General features: G+C 44.0%; 1 protein-coding gene across 1 annotated transcript in view; it reads left to right on the top strand.

The window, feature by feature from the left end:
* LOC137429512 (thrombospondin type-1 domain-containing protein 7A-like) overlaps positions 1 to 16,730 on the top strand; it is a 665,061-nt gene that overhangs the window by 547,984 nt on the left and 100,347 nt on the right. Inside the window, exon 10 of the mRNA XM_068119458.2 lies at positions 16,339 to 16,457. Coding sequence (XP_067975559.2) covers positions 16,339 to 16,457 — 119 coding nt within the window. The remainder of the gene's footprint in view (positions 1 to 16,338; positions 16,458 to 16,730) is intronic.

Here is a 16,730-nt window from a genome sequence, read left to right as displayed (position 1 = left end):
AGAGTAGGCAGGTCCGAGAGTAGGCAGGTCCGAGAGTAGGCCGGTCCGAGAGTAGGCCGGTCCGAGAGTAGGCCGGTCCGAGAGTCGGCCGGTCCGAGAGTCGGCCGGTCCGAGAGTCGGCCGGTCCGAGAGTCGGCCGGTCCGAGAGTCGGCCGGTCCGAGAGTCGGCCGGTCCGAGAGTCGGCCGGTCCGAGAGTCGGCCGGTCAGAGAGTCGGCCGGTCCAAGAGTCGGCCGGTCCAAGAGTAGGCCCCAAGGCAGGCCCAACAGTAGGCCCCAGGGCAGGCCAAGTAGTAGGCTCCAAGTCAGGCCCAACATTAGGCCCCAGGGCAGGCCCAGTGGTATGCCCCAGTACAGGCCCAACACGAGAGGGTAGGAGTCGGCAAGTCCACGAGTCGGCCCCAAGGCAGGCCCAACAGTAGTAGGCAGCAAGAGTTTGATAAACATCACCCTTCAGGCAGAGAGATTGCAGCTGGACACTCCACAACCCCCGAAAAAGCACTCTGCCACAAGCCCTCCTCCAAAATGGCCATTCACTCCTCTGAATCACCTTCGTGGCCACTCCCCTGCCCCACAGCCAATCATAGGCTTTATACAATGGACCAAACCACTTGGTCTAACTCACAGGGGGGTGTGGGGGAAGGAAGAAGAAAAAGATCCCAAACCGTAACACCTCCCCCTCTTAAAGAAGAAAACTTTACCCCAAGAAAAGTTTTCTTTTACAAAGGCAGGATAAACAGTGCAAGCATAAACTTAACCCAGCATAAACAGTGCAATTAACAAACAGCCATCTCTCCTTTGTGACAGTTACAGGCCTCATAGCTAATATGCAGAGGCATGAAAAAAAATATCTTAAGCTCGAGATAGAGCATCTGCAATGGCATTATCTCGACCTGATATGTACATTTTTCAAGGGGTACAGTTGTACTAAAAGCCCCCATCAGTTCCCTATCAGGTGCTTGTAGAGCAACGCTGTCTAATTCACTCGAGTCAATATCTTGATGCTTTGTATGACCTACCAACTGGCCGGCCGAAGTCGGCCTCACGCTCATTGTACCTTTTAAGCATTTAACGTGGCACACCCGGCGGGGTTTCCATCTGTCATGGGTCCGCACCACGTAGTTCACCTCACTCAGCTTTTTTTCGACCAAGTAGGGACCGCTAAACTTCGCCAATAGAGGCTCCCCAGGCAGAGGTAGTGAAACTAGCACTTTGTCTCCAGGCCTAAAATTACGAGCTGTCGTATTCATGTCAAAACGGGCCTTCATTACTCGCTGAGATACTTTCAAATGTTCCTTGGCGACATTGCAGGCGGTGGTAAGCGTTTCCCGGAAAGTACCTACAGTCACGTGAAAAAGTAAGTACACCCCAAGTAAAGTTTTGACTTTTTCAACATATTTCAACATACAGCTATTTGATATTCATTTCAACAATATTGATAGATAAAGGTGATATAATATAACAAATATCATGAAACATTTACATTTTGTAGTCCATTGTATAATTTAAATAAACATAAATGCAAATTTTGCATGTGGAAAAAGTAAGTACACCCCTACATTTATCACTACTTCAACTACCTAAAATTAGAATCAGGTGCACCAGCTCAGGTGCAAATGATTAGAACATCGTTGGAGAGGATCTTGGAGGAACCTGCCTTATTTAAACCTCAGACATTTCGTTTGGTTTGCTCTTTGTTGTTGAAGTGTGCGGCGTCACCATGCCTAGATCAAAAGAGCTCTCTGAGGCCTTCAGAAAGAAGGTTATAGATGCCTACGAGTCTGGAAAGGAATTTAAAAAGATCTCCAAACAATTTTAAATCAATCATTCGACTGTCCGGAAGATCATCTACAAGTGGAGAAGATTCCAAACAACTGCCAACTTGTTCAAGCCAGGCCGCCCAAGTAAGTTCAGCCCGAGAGCAGACCACAAGATGCTGAAAGTAGTCTCCAAGAACCCCAGAATGTCATCACGGGACCTACAGGTAGCTCTTGCCACTGTTGATGTCAAAGTGCACGAGTCTCCCATTAGAAAGAGGCTGCACAAATTTGATCTACATGGGAGGTGTGCCAGGAGGAAACCTTTGTAGTCCAGGAGCCATGGGGTTGAACCTGTTTTTGTCGGATAAAGTTTTTTTTCTCTGCTGTTTCTTGTAGCCTGGGGGTAGCTCAATAAGATCAAGGAGGGTGCCCAGTGAGATCCCTTGGGCAACTCAAGATATTAACCCCTTCATGCCCTATGCGCCCAAATCATGAAAAAATGGGAACTTACCATAATTTCATGGTGAATACTCACATCAAATGAATCAAATTTGCTGTCTCTGATATTTATTCACACAGTACTTAATGTCCAATCAAATATGATTCAAATTTGAAATAATTAACCCTTTTCTAGCTGTTCCAAGTCAGTGAATTTCCACAATTCTGATTACACGCTTTAGAAATCGACATTTTGTAGACCAGAGTAAATAAAGAGAGAAATCTACAGAATAATGTCACAGTGACAATGAGGAATTTTGAACCCTTCTTAACCCTTATCTTCCAACCCACAATAAACATGTATCAAATCACGTTGATGTACTACAGGGTGGCCCAAAACATGTCCGTCCAAAATTTGAAACGAGCAAGGACAAGTTCTACAATACATGGTAGAATTAGAAACACTGGCATTCTGATAATGGCCTAGTTCAGGCTACTTGGGTCTTGAGCATCACATCCTGAAACATGCACAAAACATTGTGCAAGCTAAGCCTTTAACCTGACATCTGCATCTCTTGGAGTTACAAAGGGGGTTCACTTTTGCAGCCGCATCTGATCATTTCCAAAATGTAGTTTGGGGCAAGTTTGGCATTTTCTGGTAGATTGGTTGGGCTCAGTGACCTGTTGATTGTGTCTTTCTTCCATCCAAATTCTTCTGTGTTCAGAGCTGGCGGAGGATTGACATTGAGGGTTCGCCACAAAATTGCTTGAAAGTGGGCCCTCTTCACATTTTCAATAAATGCTTCTCTCGTTGGTGGAAGAGCACCCAGGTTTGGTGCAGACGTATGACCTTTTCCATTCTTTTTCCCCCAAACAAGCAGCCTTGTGTGTGCCATGTCCTTGCTGTCCTCTATGCCTTAACAGGCTGAGATGAAGCCAGTGGCTTGATTAATGACTTGTTGGAGCGGTGCGTCCACATTGCCTATGACTGATAATTCATATCCAGCTTTCAGGGCTTTGATTACAGAGCCTTTTCCAATGCCAAAGTAACATGCTACAGTGTCATATCCTGATATGGCATGGGCATGTAAAAGGTTCTTCACAATTTATTGATGCTTAGCCAGTGTTGACTTGATGTCCACTATTGGCCTTTCCTTGCTTGGGGATTCCATGGCCAGTGGCACTTCCAGTCTTGCCAATTGGTAATGATGAAGTAGCAATACGAACACATCCGTGTCATCACAAACCACAGAGACTTGATGGGCTTCTCCAGCACACTCCAAGACTTGTTGAACAATGATGATATCTGCTTCTTCATGACGAGTCTCTAGATCGTACCGGCTCCTTTCTTCCTTCTTGATTTCGATGGGACTAGGGTCCTCCCCTGTCACAACCAACTTGTGTTTCTCCGTGCTCCGAAGATGGAAAAGCCTGTCCTGAGTCAGTTCATCACATAATATTCGGATAAGCTTCTGACATTCAACAGAAGACAAGACAACCTTCTGGGCTGGAAGCTTCATTGTCCGTAGCAGATGATGTTTCCTGCTAACCCCCGTCTCCCTGCCATCCCTCGTGACGGACTTTATGCTGTACTCATGGTTCCTGTCAAAGATGAGGTAAACGTCACTGTCTGTCAGGTATGAAGTTATCCGCTTCTTGACATTCGCAATTAAATCGGCTCCTGTGCCATCTGCTGGCCAATGGATGGTTCAAAGAAGGGCTGATCCATCTATGACAGTGACGTTTGCATCACCGGCATTTTTCCTGGAGACTTCAACCTGGAGCAACCTCTTGAGTGTGGACTTGGCTTTACAAATCCGCATTCCATCCTTCGTGAACATTGCAGTTGGGACAGGTGCAAGCTCATAGGAAAGGACATCCTTCACGTCAATATCGCGGTCACTAGATAATGTGATGACCCTCGAGTAGATGGCATTCAGATCGTAGACTTTGGAGTCACCAACTTGGACAGATTTGCTTGTTGCTTCCATCGTCGCACTTTCTTGGGGATGGTATTGTAAAATCCCTCAGGCCAGGTCTTACATTCTACCCTAAAAAATTAGACTTTTTGATTCAGTGCATCAGTACTGGCAACATTGATAAACCATCAAGTTAAAAACCAACAACTCTAATTCGTGAAAATAACATCTAATTTACGATTTTTTTTTCTTTAAGATTAAAGATGTGGTCTCATTTTATCAAATAAAGGATTGATAAGATAAATTTTGTCAATTATAGGGCTCCAGAGTCTGCTTTAATTCTCAGAAGTAATGGAAGTATGCAACGACACTTGACAAGAAAGGATTCACATTGATGCAAACAGTTTGGTAACCTGCTAAAAGAGGGCAACACATACTAATCTGAGAGGTTGGCTTCATCTAATTAAAACTTCATTGGAAGCATCCTTGATAATATATAAATGATTTCACATACATTAATCAGTTGGTTCTATAGTACTTACATTTATGGCTTGTGAGACAGCCAAAAACCAAGATCTGAAGCTTGGCTGGAGTGAAAACTTAAGACAGAGAAATGGCAAAACATGTGTTTTCCTGCACCAGGAAGTTAAAACGACGAAGTGCTGCCACCTATTGTACTCCGAACTAACTGAAGTATCTCATTAACCTGAGTGACAATGGCAAACCATCAAATTCTCATTGTTTTGTTTGTGTATGCCTTACACCACCCAAGCGTCCTACCATAAATCGATCAGAAAAGGGTTAATTATCAAAACTGTTGCTTAAACTGTTGTTTAAAAATGGTTTGCACATGCCCTACTGCATGAATAATCATAAAAACAAGCATGTTTGAGCCTTTGATAAACATACTTTGTGAAGAAACGAAGGGAACTCCCATTTGTCAGAATTTGGGCGTATCGGACATAAATGGGGTTAATATCTTGAGTTGCCCAAGGGATTTCACCGGGCACTCTCCGAAATCTTAATGAGCTACCTACCCCCAGGCTACAAGAAACAGCAAAGAAAAAAAAACAAAAACTTTATCCGACAAAACCAGGTTCACCAAAATTCAGGCCTTTGGCTCCCGGACTATTGCTGTCCAGAAAGAACATCAGGGCAAGACTAAAGTTTGCCAATGAACACCTAGGCAAAGACCAGCACTTCTGGAACAATGTGCTCTGGACAGATGAGTCAAAGGTAGAGCTATTTGGCCACAGTACCAGAAGACATGTTTGGCAAAAACCAAAGACAGCATTTGACCACAAGAACCTGATACCAACTGTAAAGCATGGTGGTGGAAATATTATGGTTTGGGGCAGCTTTGCTGCATCAGGGCCTGGGCAGCTCACCATCATAGAATCCACTATGAATTCTTCATTGTACCAGAGGGGTGCTTGAGGATAATGTGAGGCCATCTGCCGGAAAGTTGAAGCTCAACCGAAGGTGGACCGTGCAACATGACAATGACCCTAAACATACCAGTAAATCCACCAAGGAATGGCTGAAAAGAAAGAAATGGAGGGTTCTGGAATGGCCAAGTCAAAGCCCGGATCTAAATCCCATCGAGATGTTGTGGGGGAATTTGAAACGAGCTGTGCATGCAAGAAACCCCTCAAACATCGCACAGCTGAAAGAATTCTGCGTGGAGGAGTGGGCAAAAATTTCTCCCAGTCGTTGTCAGAGACTGGAAGACACTTATAAGAAACACCTACTTGAGGTTGTTTCTGCCAAAGGGGGCAATACCACCTATTAGAGCCAAGGGTGTACTTACTTTTTCCACATGCAAAATTTGCATTTATGTTGATTTAAATTATACAATGGACTATAAAATGTAAATGTTTCATGATATTTGTTATATTATATCACCTTTATCTATCAATATTGTTGAAATGAAGATCAAATACCTGTATGTTGAAATATGTTGAAAAAGTCAAAACTTTACATGGGGTGTACTTACTTTTTCACATGACTGAACATAGTCCAGAAGGTTAGGGTTCTCCGTCCCTTCGAGGAATCTCTCTTTCACTACTGGGGAAACACAAACCCTATTGCCAGCCAAATCATTTCCCAATAGGAAACTAATACCCTCTGTGGGGAGAGTGGGGACTATACCTACCATCACGGGTCCTGTGACCAAATCAGACTTCAAGTTCACCCTATGTAAGGGGACTGGGACATAACGACCTGCAATGCCCTGGATTAAGGCACTCACTTTCCCCGAACTACTCAAAGTCAATGGTAAAACGTTAGACAACATCAACGACTGGGCGGCCCCAGTATCCCTCAAAATAACGACTGACTTGACTTCCCCATCCCAAGACACTTGGCCCTTGGACACAAAAGGTTTATAACGGTCCTGTCCGGGGCTCGTAAAGGCAGTGGTATCCTCAGCTTTAACGGAAAGGGCACAATCATGGTGACTGTCCACTTTGGTTCGAACCAATGCAATAGGTCTAACGGAGTCTCCCTGCTTCTCCTCCCTTTGCAATTTCCAACAATTCGACTTCAGATGTCCCCTCTGTTTACAGTAATAACACGTGGGGGCCGGTCCCCGGCGAGATGCCCGACTCGACCACTCAAACTGTCTACCCAGAGACGGCCGCACCAATGGACCCCTATGGTCTGTCCACTCCCCCTCTGACTGGTCCTCACTAACCCCCTTCTTGTTATCCCAGGTAGTACCATAATGAGAAAAACCAAGGCCTCTCTTATGGGTAAGTTAATAATCATCTGCACCAACAGCAGCTTTTTCAACTCGCCAACCTTATGATCTGTAAGGTGTATCCGAATGTCAAAGGGGATACTGTTCCTAAAGTCTTCCATCAGGATAACCTCCCTCAGATTACCATAGGCCCTATCCACTTGTAGAGAACGATGCCACCGATAAAAACTCATTTCCTTCTCCCTCGCAAATTCAAATGTCTGCCCAGCCTGTCTTTTTAAGGTTTGGAACTTCTGCCGGTATGCTTCCAGAACTTGCTCATAGGCTGACAACACAGCCTTTTTAACAGCCTCATAATTCTCTGACTGATCCTCCGACAGAGCTGAATACACTTCCTGGGCTCTCCCTATGAACCCACTTTGTAGTAGCAGGGTCCAGTATTGTATGGGCCACTGAAGACGTTTTGCTATCTTTTCAAAAGACAGAAAAAACGTTTCCACCTCCTCCTCGTTAAACTTAGGAACAAGCCTAATGTTCCGAGCCACATCAAAGGAACGGGGGAGATCATTTTGACCCGCACCTGAATCGATGGAAACCGGTTGGGCCTGTACCACCTGAATTTCTAATTTTCTTAACTCAAACTCTCGTTGCCGTTTTTCTTTTTCTCTGTCAAACTCTTTGCTTTTCTTCCTTTTCTCTTACAAACTCTCTTGGCTTTTCTTTGTCTTCTAACTTTAGTCTGAGCTGTCTTTCTTCTGATTCTATCCAGGCTAATTCCAAGGCTTCACTCCTCCATTTTACCCATGGTTCTAAACCCATGTGACTGACAATAGCCGAAACAATCTCCGCCTTTTTCATACGAGATGTCCCACTAACCCCAAGATGATCAACTACAGCTCGTAACTCTACCTTACGTAACAGTTCTACATCTTGCATCGATAGCCCCTTCTCCTCCACAAATTCCTTCACTTCAAAATCCAATTCCTCAGCCATGGTGTACGACTGCAGTAAATATAGATGTATCAGCACCGTAAACAAAAGTCAAATTACCTGCCAATGAGAAAACTTTAAAATGCGGAAAAAAACCCAACCCAAGACAGGTATCATATAATCCAGATCCCGGACGAGCCCTCAATTTGTAACGGCCTGAAGCACACCAAGCCAAGCCTTCAATCACACTGTCTTTATTTATGGATTATCACATGAAAATCTCTTCCCACATATAAAACCAAGAAGGGAGAAAAGAGGGAAAAACCCGAATAGGCTAGTCCAAGAGCAGGCAGGTCCAAGAGTAGGACGGGCCAAGAGTAGGCCGGTCCAAGAGTAGGCCGGTCCAAGAGTAGGCCGGTCCAAGAGTAGGCCGGTCCAAGAGTAGGCCGGTCCAAGAGTAGGCCGGTCCAAGAGTAGGCCGGTCCAAGAGTAGGCCGGTCCAAGAGTAGGCCGGTCCAAGAGTAGGCCGGTCCAAGAGTAGGCCAGTCCAAGAGCAAGCCCCAAGGCAGGCCCAACAGTGGGCCCAAGGGCAGGCCTAGTAGTAGGCTCCACAGCAGGCCCAACATTAGGCCCCAGGGCAGGCCCAGTAGTAGGCCCCAAGGCAGGCCCAACAGTAGGCCCAGGGCAGGCCCAGTGGTATGCCCCAGTGCAGGCCCAACACGAGAGGGTAGGAGTAGGCAAGTCCACGAGTAGGCCCCAAGGCAGGCCCAACAGTAGTAGGCAGCAAGAGTTCGATAAACGTCACCCTTCAGGTAGAGAGATTGCAGCACGACACGCCACAACCCCCGAAAAGCACTCTGCCACTCACTCCTCTGAATCACCTTCCTGGCCACTCCCCTGCCCCACAGCCAATCATAGGCTTTATACACATGGACCAAACCACTTGGTCTAACTCACAGGGGGGTGTGGGGGAAGGAAGAAGAAAAAGATCCCAAACCGTAACAATATATATATATATATATATATATATATATATATATATATATAAACCGTAAAACATAGTCCTGGTCAAGGTGAAGCCTCCATCGACTCACATGAGTATGTCTATTAAGTACGTACTGATTGAATTAGACTGTGAGTACATCTATTAATGATGTATTATTGGACCATGACTCCGTATATTAATTACGTTCAGACTATTGAAACATACCTTTTCGACTTTTACACCCTTTAAGCCACTTAGACCCCTTGACCCTGAAACCTTTTGGATCTTTATAACCACTGGACCCTCTGTGGAGACTTTAAACCCCTTTTGACTCCATAGATCCTTTATACCATAACTACATTTGGTAAATGCCCTTTAGATATTTAAACAAACCTGGTAAACCTTACATGAGGCATTGATTAGTCACCACTATTTGGATTGCTAACTATTCCAATGGTTTCCATTCAAAGTACACATAAAATTTATTTGTTTAAACACTGAAGTGGGATGCATTGTTTGTAAATTACTTAATTGTAACTTCACTGACTTTGTCTTTCTTTTGTTTTTTGAAGGGATATTTGCTGATATGAAAAGCTGTAGATAATTTGTGCTTTAATTGCGCAAATTCGGAGACATCTCTTTTAAGAGACATCTAATAACAGCTGTTCATTGTCCACTAATAATTAGAAAGGTGTTTGTGAACACTTTATGAAAAGTAACCTTTAAAATGTACATTGTTGATTAAAGAGTACAGAGATTGCTCTAAAGTTTATTCAGGAATGAATTGTAATGTGTTTTCACATTAATGAGTATTTATGCACTGGGGTTTGAAAACTGTTTCATATTACCAGTCCGCATGTTGTTTTATAAAGTAACGAAGGTAACAAACGCCCGACTTGCCATGCTACAACCCCAGTTATTCACGACTTTGTGTGGTTGGCCGAGAAAGATTTTGGGTCATCTTTCACAAACCGGGTGGCCAGTCCTGTTGTTCGCCTGCAGGTGGCAAGAAATTGTCCGGTTGGCGAGCCATGTTGTTTGACTGCAGGTGGCAGGAAATTGTCCGGCTGGCGAGCCATATTCCTGCGACTGCAGGTGGCAGGAAATTGTCCGGTTGGCGAGCTATGTTGTTTGACTGCAGGTGGCAGGAAATTGTCCGGTTGGCGAGCCATGTTGTTTGACTGCAGGTGGCAGGAAATTGTCCGGTTGGCGAGCCATGTTGTTTGACTGCAGGTGGCAGGAAATTGTCCGGTTGGCGAGCCATGTTGTTTGACTGCAGGTGGCAGGAAATTGTCCGGTTGGCGAGCCATGTTGTTTGACTGCAGGTGGCAAGAAATTGTCCGGCTGGCGAGCCATGTTGTTTGACTGCAGGTGGCAGGAAATTGTCCGGTTGGCGAGCCATGTTGTTCAACTGCAGATGGCAGGAAATTGTCCGGCTGGCGAGCCATATTCCTGCGACTGCAGGTGGCAGGAAATTGTCCGGTTGGCGAGCTATGTTGTTTGACTGCAGGTGGCAGGAAATTGTCCGGTTGGCGAGCCATGTTGTTTGACTGCAGGTGGCAGGAAATTGTCCGGTTGGCGAGCCATGTTGTTTGACTGCAGGTGGCAGGAAATTGTCCGGTTGGCGAGCCATGTTGTTTGACTGCAGGTGGCAGGAAATTGTCCGGTTGGCGAGCCATGTTGTTTGACTGCAGGTGGCAAGAAATTGTCCGGCTGGCGAGCCATGTTGTTTGACTGCAGGTGGCAGGAAATTGTCCGGTTGGCGAGCCATGTTGTTTGACTGCAGGTGGCAGGAAATTGTCAGGCTTGCCAGCCCTGGTGTTCAACTGCAGATGGCAGGAAATTGGCCGGCTGGCGAGCCATGTTGTTTGACTGCAGGTGGCAGGAAATTGTCAGGGCTTGCCAGCCCTGGTGTTCGACTGCAGGTGGCAGGAAGTTGGCCAGCTGACGAGCCATATTCCTGCAACTGCAGGTGGCAGGAAATTGCAATTTGTTCAGGGTGCTGATGATAACTCGCCTACTCGTCGCAAAAGTAACCGTGGGATCTTTAAACCCCATCACCAGGCAGTGCTGGCAGACAAGTTTTCTGGCCTAACGTCCTTTATGGCACTCACATTGAGGCCTCGCCCTGCGTGCTAATTACACCAGGGTGAGAGTTATTGTATCTCGGTCGAAATTTCAAACCAGGTTAGCAGTTCTAAGCAATCCCACTAGCCCTGGCTTAAACTCATTCTGCATGTTGTTGTTTTTTCCCTTTGCAATGATTTTACATTTCTTTGAAGCACATGATAGTTATTAGTTGGATTTAATCCTCCCTCCCTCCAATCCATTTTCACACCACCTCGTCCTCTTTCTAATTAGGATAAAATCCTTTGTTAATAAAGCAAGCGGAACCAATCGGAATTCTAAAAATGGCTAAAGTGTCCCACATCTTAGTTTCCTACAGGAATGATAGGTAACACAGTATAATTTGTTTTTGTTTACATGTTCTAAGGATCGTTAAGGAGCTGCAATACAAATCACATGCAAACATGCCATCAAATGGATGTGACGACCCCTGACTTGACATTAGTTGATCACGTTGGTTCAAGGTTTTGGCCTATAAATCCTTTATATGTCAACCAATCCAAAGAAAACGCGGCACAAAAACAATTGATGAAATAAACAGGAGGTTGAATGATGTGATGGACTGAAGGAAAGGCTGAACAAGTGGAAGGAATGTATGGAGACAAAAGGTCTGAAGGTGAATATCGGAAAGACGAAGGTGATGGCAAGTGGTAAAGCATGTGGTGAGGTGGAAAGAACTGGGAAGTGGCCCTGTGCTGTGTGCAGGAAGGGTGTCGGAGTGAACTCCATTCAATGTACAATGTGTGCTGAGTGGGTTCATCAAAAATGTAGTGGTCTGAGAGGGTCATTAACCAGTGTGGCAGCTACATTCAAATGTAAGGTGTGCACAGAGGGAGCTGCAGATGGAGGAAATGTTGAGTTGGATCTTGGAGATGGCGTGAAGCTGGAAGGTGTGAAAACATTTTGCTACCTCAGAGACATGCTGAATGGAGAAGGTGGATCAGACTCGGCAACGGTTGCTAGAGTGAGATGTGCATGGAAGAAGTTTCGGGAACTGAGTGGCGTGCTGACGATGAGGGGAGTGTCGTTGAAGCTGAAGGGAAAGGTGTGTGCTGCATGTGTGAGAAGTGTTATGATTTATGGGAGCGAGACATGGGTAATGAACGTAGAGCAGCAACGAAGGCTGGAAAGGGTGGAAATGCGAATGGTTCGGTGGATGTGTGGAGTATCGTTGAGAGAGAGGAAGACAAATGATGAATTGCGAAAGATGATGGGAATAGAGCCTGTGATTGATGCTGTGAAGAGGAACAGGTTGAGATGGTTTGGTCATGTGTTGAGGAAGGATGAAAGTGACTGGTTGAGAAGAGTGATGGAAATGAATGTAGAAGGAAGTAGAGGACGGGGAAGACCGAGAAAGACTTGGCCAAAGATGATGGAAGAAGAAATGCGGGCAAGGGGGTTAACAAGGAGAGATGCAGAAAATAGGGCAAAATGGAGAAGATTGTTATGGGGACCGCAAGGCTAACCCCCGCTCTAGCAGGGAAAATGGCCTTAAAATGCCTGTTGTTGTTGTTGTTGTTGAATGATGTGTGTGTGCTAAGAACAAAATAAGCAAAATATTGCAAATGTTCCAAGATGGGCCGAATTAACATGCCCAAATATAGGACGTCAGATAGAAATATTCACACGGAATGTTTGGTTAATAAAGCTGAAATAATCCACCAAAAATCAAGCTTGCAGGTCATCAAATAGAAAGGGGGAGCGGGTTCTTCGGATTGAATAAATTGTTGGAAATGTGTTTGTGAACAGATAAAGTGATGCATTCATTGATCAATACTGATAACCTGGGATGGAATCACAAATTATATATTTTGGCATGTGCTCATCCATCACCCATTCCTTGATGTCTCATCCAAAGTTTACTGTTTTGGTTTTTGGGAATTAACCAATCCCAGTGGGCGTCTCTGGATGACCCCATTCCCATGTGAGATGTCGAATGAAAAGTAGAAACCAACTTGCCCCGAAAGAGGCATTTTCACAAGTACAGTTACTGCACTATACCAATGAGAGATGATTAGAGCGACCTATAAACTTATGCCATTAGCAAACAAGGGAAAGCTTTTTTCAAGTCGATAAATTAATATGGAGTAATTTGTGCTTAAATTTCAATCATTACTACATTAGTCATGGCAAGAGATTATGCAGAAAATTATTAATGCCACTCAACTTTGTCTTCTACCGACTCCTCTCCGGCCTTGCTCCCCCAGCTCCCTCTGTGCTCTGTCCCCCAAATATTCCGACAGGTCGCACAAGATCTGCCTGCAACCCTCTTCTGGTGAAATTGTCAAAATCAGACTTTCTGCTCACCTTCACTCTTTCATTCCTCTTTTCTCCCACCTCTGGAACAAACTCCCTCACTCTCTTCAATCCCACTCCTCCCTCCAGGTCTTTAAAACAGCTGTTCACCACCATCTCTTATCTTCCCCCATTCAAAACCTTGATCTTTTCTACCCCCGTTAATTCACCCCAGATCCACTTTTTTGAAATACCGACTTCTTTCCTGGAAGTCCAAGCAGTGTCCATGTGTTTTTCTACCTCTCCCACCCCCCCCCCCCCCCACCCTTCCCATGCCTCCTCCCCCAAGTCTCCCGATGTCCCTGCTCTCCATCTTGATCTCCCACTCTCTTTATCATGTTTTATGTGTCATTTGTCTTTTTGTGATCAATGTTAGCTCTCACACGAGACTCGATCTTGTATACAAAAAAAAAACATCATCCTTGACTCCATCATCCTTGACTCCATCATTCTCGCTGTTGAAGATATTATGCAATTCATCTCCGAGGATCTTCAGGGTTTGATTCAATATCAATTACGAATCTGACGGACAGCTGGGTCTAGTTTCAGGTGACGAGTACACCCACTCCGTACATGGTCATGTCCACATCCCACGTGGAGTATATCGATTACAGTAGATCTAAACGCAGGCCTCAAGAACATCAGAGGTGTATTCAGTTAGCAAGTTTCCACCATCCCGCTCTTTCTGTGGTAATAAACCTTTTCCTCATAAAAGTACGTGGCCTTTTTAGGCGTCGGACTTTGTCATTAAGCGCAACGGAATTGGCTTTCAAAATCCGGCAGTGGGCCCATTGGGAAACGCGCATATGGCGCCGTTCAAAAATTATGTGACGCTACTTTTTTAGTGAGGCACATATGGGCTTGATTAAACCTTACCTTACTAATAATTATTTAACACTCGACCCAAATAAAACCAATGGAAACTGACCCAACAAAGCCAGACAGGGTATTATTATCAGCAGAGGCACATACAGTATAGGCCTAATATACTAGGCACGGAAACAATATGGCAGCCATATCATTACGTCTCGGCACTATATCGTGGGTGGAGCCAAGCGACAGATGTGGGTGTGGTTCGGTAGCTGTCTGACCAATGGGTGCACATTTCAAAAATCGACCCCAACAATAACCCCAACAACAACAGCAACAACAACAGCAATGCGAAGCTCTTGTGGACCTGTGACTAAAAACATTTTACAAAAGATTGGAAGAGGGTGAGTATATAAAGGTGTATTGCCATGTTGTACCTTGTATTTCACACTTTGTCATAAATGACATCAGCGACTCTTCTACAATAAATAAGTAAACAAATTCATTATCAGCCTGTAAACTTGTTCAACTTTACAAAAATTATTGTACTAGTCTCATTTTGACATGGCCAATATGTCTGTTTCATTATGTTAAATTATAACACCGATGATGTCATTACCCTCAAATGTAATTTTTTGAGGGGCATTTATCATTAACAGGACGTGTGATCATTTTGGAGAAATTGCACTCACATTTGATAAATGTGTAAAAGTGTTGATAAAACTTGACTGCAGTTTGCCTTCAGCAAGGACACCCATCTGATCCCAATGAACAATAAAATATAATACAATTTAAATATTTTTCATGAAGGTTTTGCACACAAAAAGCTACATACTTTGCGTGGAATGTTGATGCAATGTGATTATGAGGCAAAGGCATGATTGTGATGCAACATAATTGTGATGCAATGTGAGTATAATGCAATTTGAGTATGATGCAATGTGATTGTGATGCAATGTGAGTATGATGCAATGTGATTGTGATGCAATTTGAGTATGATGCAATGTGATTGTGATGCAATGTGATTGTGATGCAATGTGATTGTGATGCAATGTGAGTATGATGCAATGTGATTGTGATGCAATTTGAGTATGATTCAATGTGATTGTGATGCAATGTGAGTATGATGCAATCTGATTGTGCTGCAATGTGAGTATGATGCAATGTGATTGTGATGCAACGTGATTGTGATGCAATGTGATTGTGCTGCAATGTGAGTATGATGCAATGTGATTGTGATGCAATTTGAGTATGATGCAATGTGATTGTGATGCAATGTGATTGTGATGCAATGTGATTGTGCTGCAATGTGAGTATGATGCAATGTGATTGTGATGCAATTTGAGTATGATTCAATGTGATTGTGATGCAATGTGAGTATGATGCAATCTGATTGTGCTGCAATGTGAGTATGATGCAATGTGATTGTGATGCAACGTGATTGTGATGCAACGTGATTGTGATGCAACGTGATTGTGATGCAATGTGAGTATGATGCAATGTGATTGTGATGCAATGTGAGTATGATGCAATGTGATTGTGATGCAATTCGAGTATGATGCAATGTGATTGTGATGCGATGTGAGTATGATGCAATGTGATTGTGATGCGATGTGATTGTGATGCAATGTGAGTATGATGCAATGTGATTGTGATGCAATGTGATTGTGCTGCAATGTGAGTATGATGCAATGTGAGTATGATGCAATGTGATTGTGATGCAATGTGAGTATGATGCAATGTGATTGTGCTGCAATGTGAGTATGATGCAATGTGATTGGGATGCAATTTGAGTATGATTCAATGTGATTGTGATGCAATGTAAGTATGATGCAATCTGATTGTGATGCAATGTGAGTATGATGCAATGTGATTGTGATGCAATGTGAGTATGATGCCATGTGAGTATGATGCAATGTGAGTATGATGCAATGTGAGTCTGATGCAATGTGATTGTGCTGCAATGTGAGTATGATGCAATGTGATTGTGATGCAATTTGAGTATGATTCAATGTGATTGTGATGCAATGTGAGTATGATGCAATGTGAGTATGATGCAATGTGATTGTGATGCAATGTGAGTATGATGCAATGTGATAGTGATGCAATGTGATTGTGATGCAATGTGAGTATGATGCAATGTGATTGTGATGCAATGTGAGTATGATGCAATGTAATTGTGATGCAATGTGATTGTGATGCAATGTGAGTATGATGCAATGTGATTGTGATGCAATGTGAGTATGATGCAATGCGAGTATGATGCAATGTGATTGTGATGCCATCTAAGTATGAGCCAGTGTAATTGTGCTGTATGCAATAAAGTATTGTAATTAAAATAAGTATCACTAATAACAGCATTTGGATGCATGCAGGAGGTTCAGGTGGAGCCTTGTGTGTTCAACTGTGGCCGTTTTGTTTGGGAAACCTCACATTGGGACGTGTGCCATGCAATCGGATCCTGTGGAGACGGAACCCAGAAACGCACCATTCGGTGAGAATGCTCTGCACCATATAGTACCAATATAGCTGTTTCTTAATGTCCTTCATAAAAAAAAAAACACTTACTAGCAGTCACAATGTCACACAACACTAAGATGAATGTTCTTCTTCTTCTTCTGCTTCCTCTGCCTCCTTCAATTCTGTGGATTATTGCTGAACAAGCTATGTTTGTCTGTGCTCTATCATTTAATGCAGTGCATCATGCAAGGAAGCAGCACATCAGATTTGTAAAGTATTTGGTATGCATCGACAGGTGTTCAAACCA

This window comes from Myxine glutinosa, chromosome 6 (genome assembly GCF_964187855.1).
Source record: "Myxine glutinosa chromosome 6, kmMyxGlut1.1, whole genome shotgun sequence".
In the NCBI taxonomy this organism is placed as follows: Eukaryota; Metazoa; Chordata; class Myxini; order Myxiniformes; family Myxinidae; genus Myxine; species Myxine glutinosa.
This window is presented reverse-complemented; position numbering and strand designations above follow the sequence as displayed.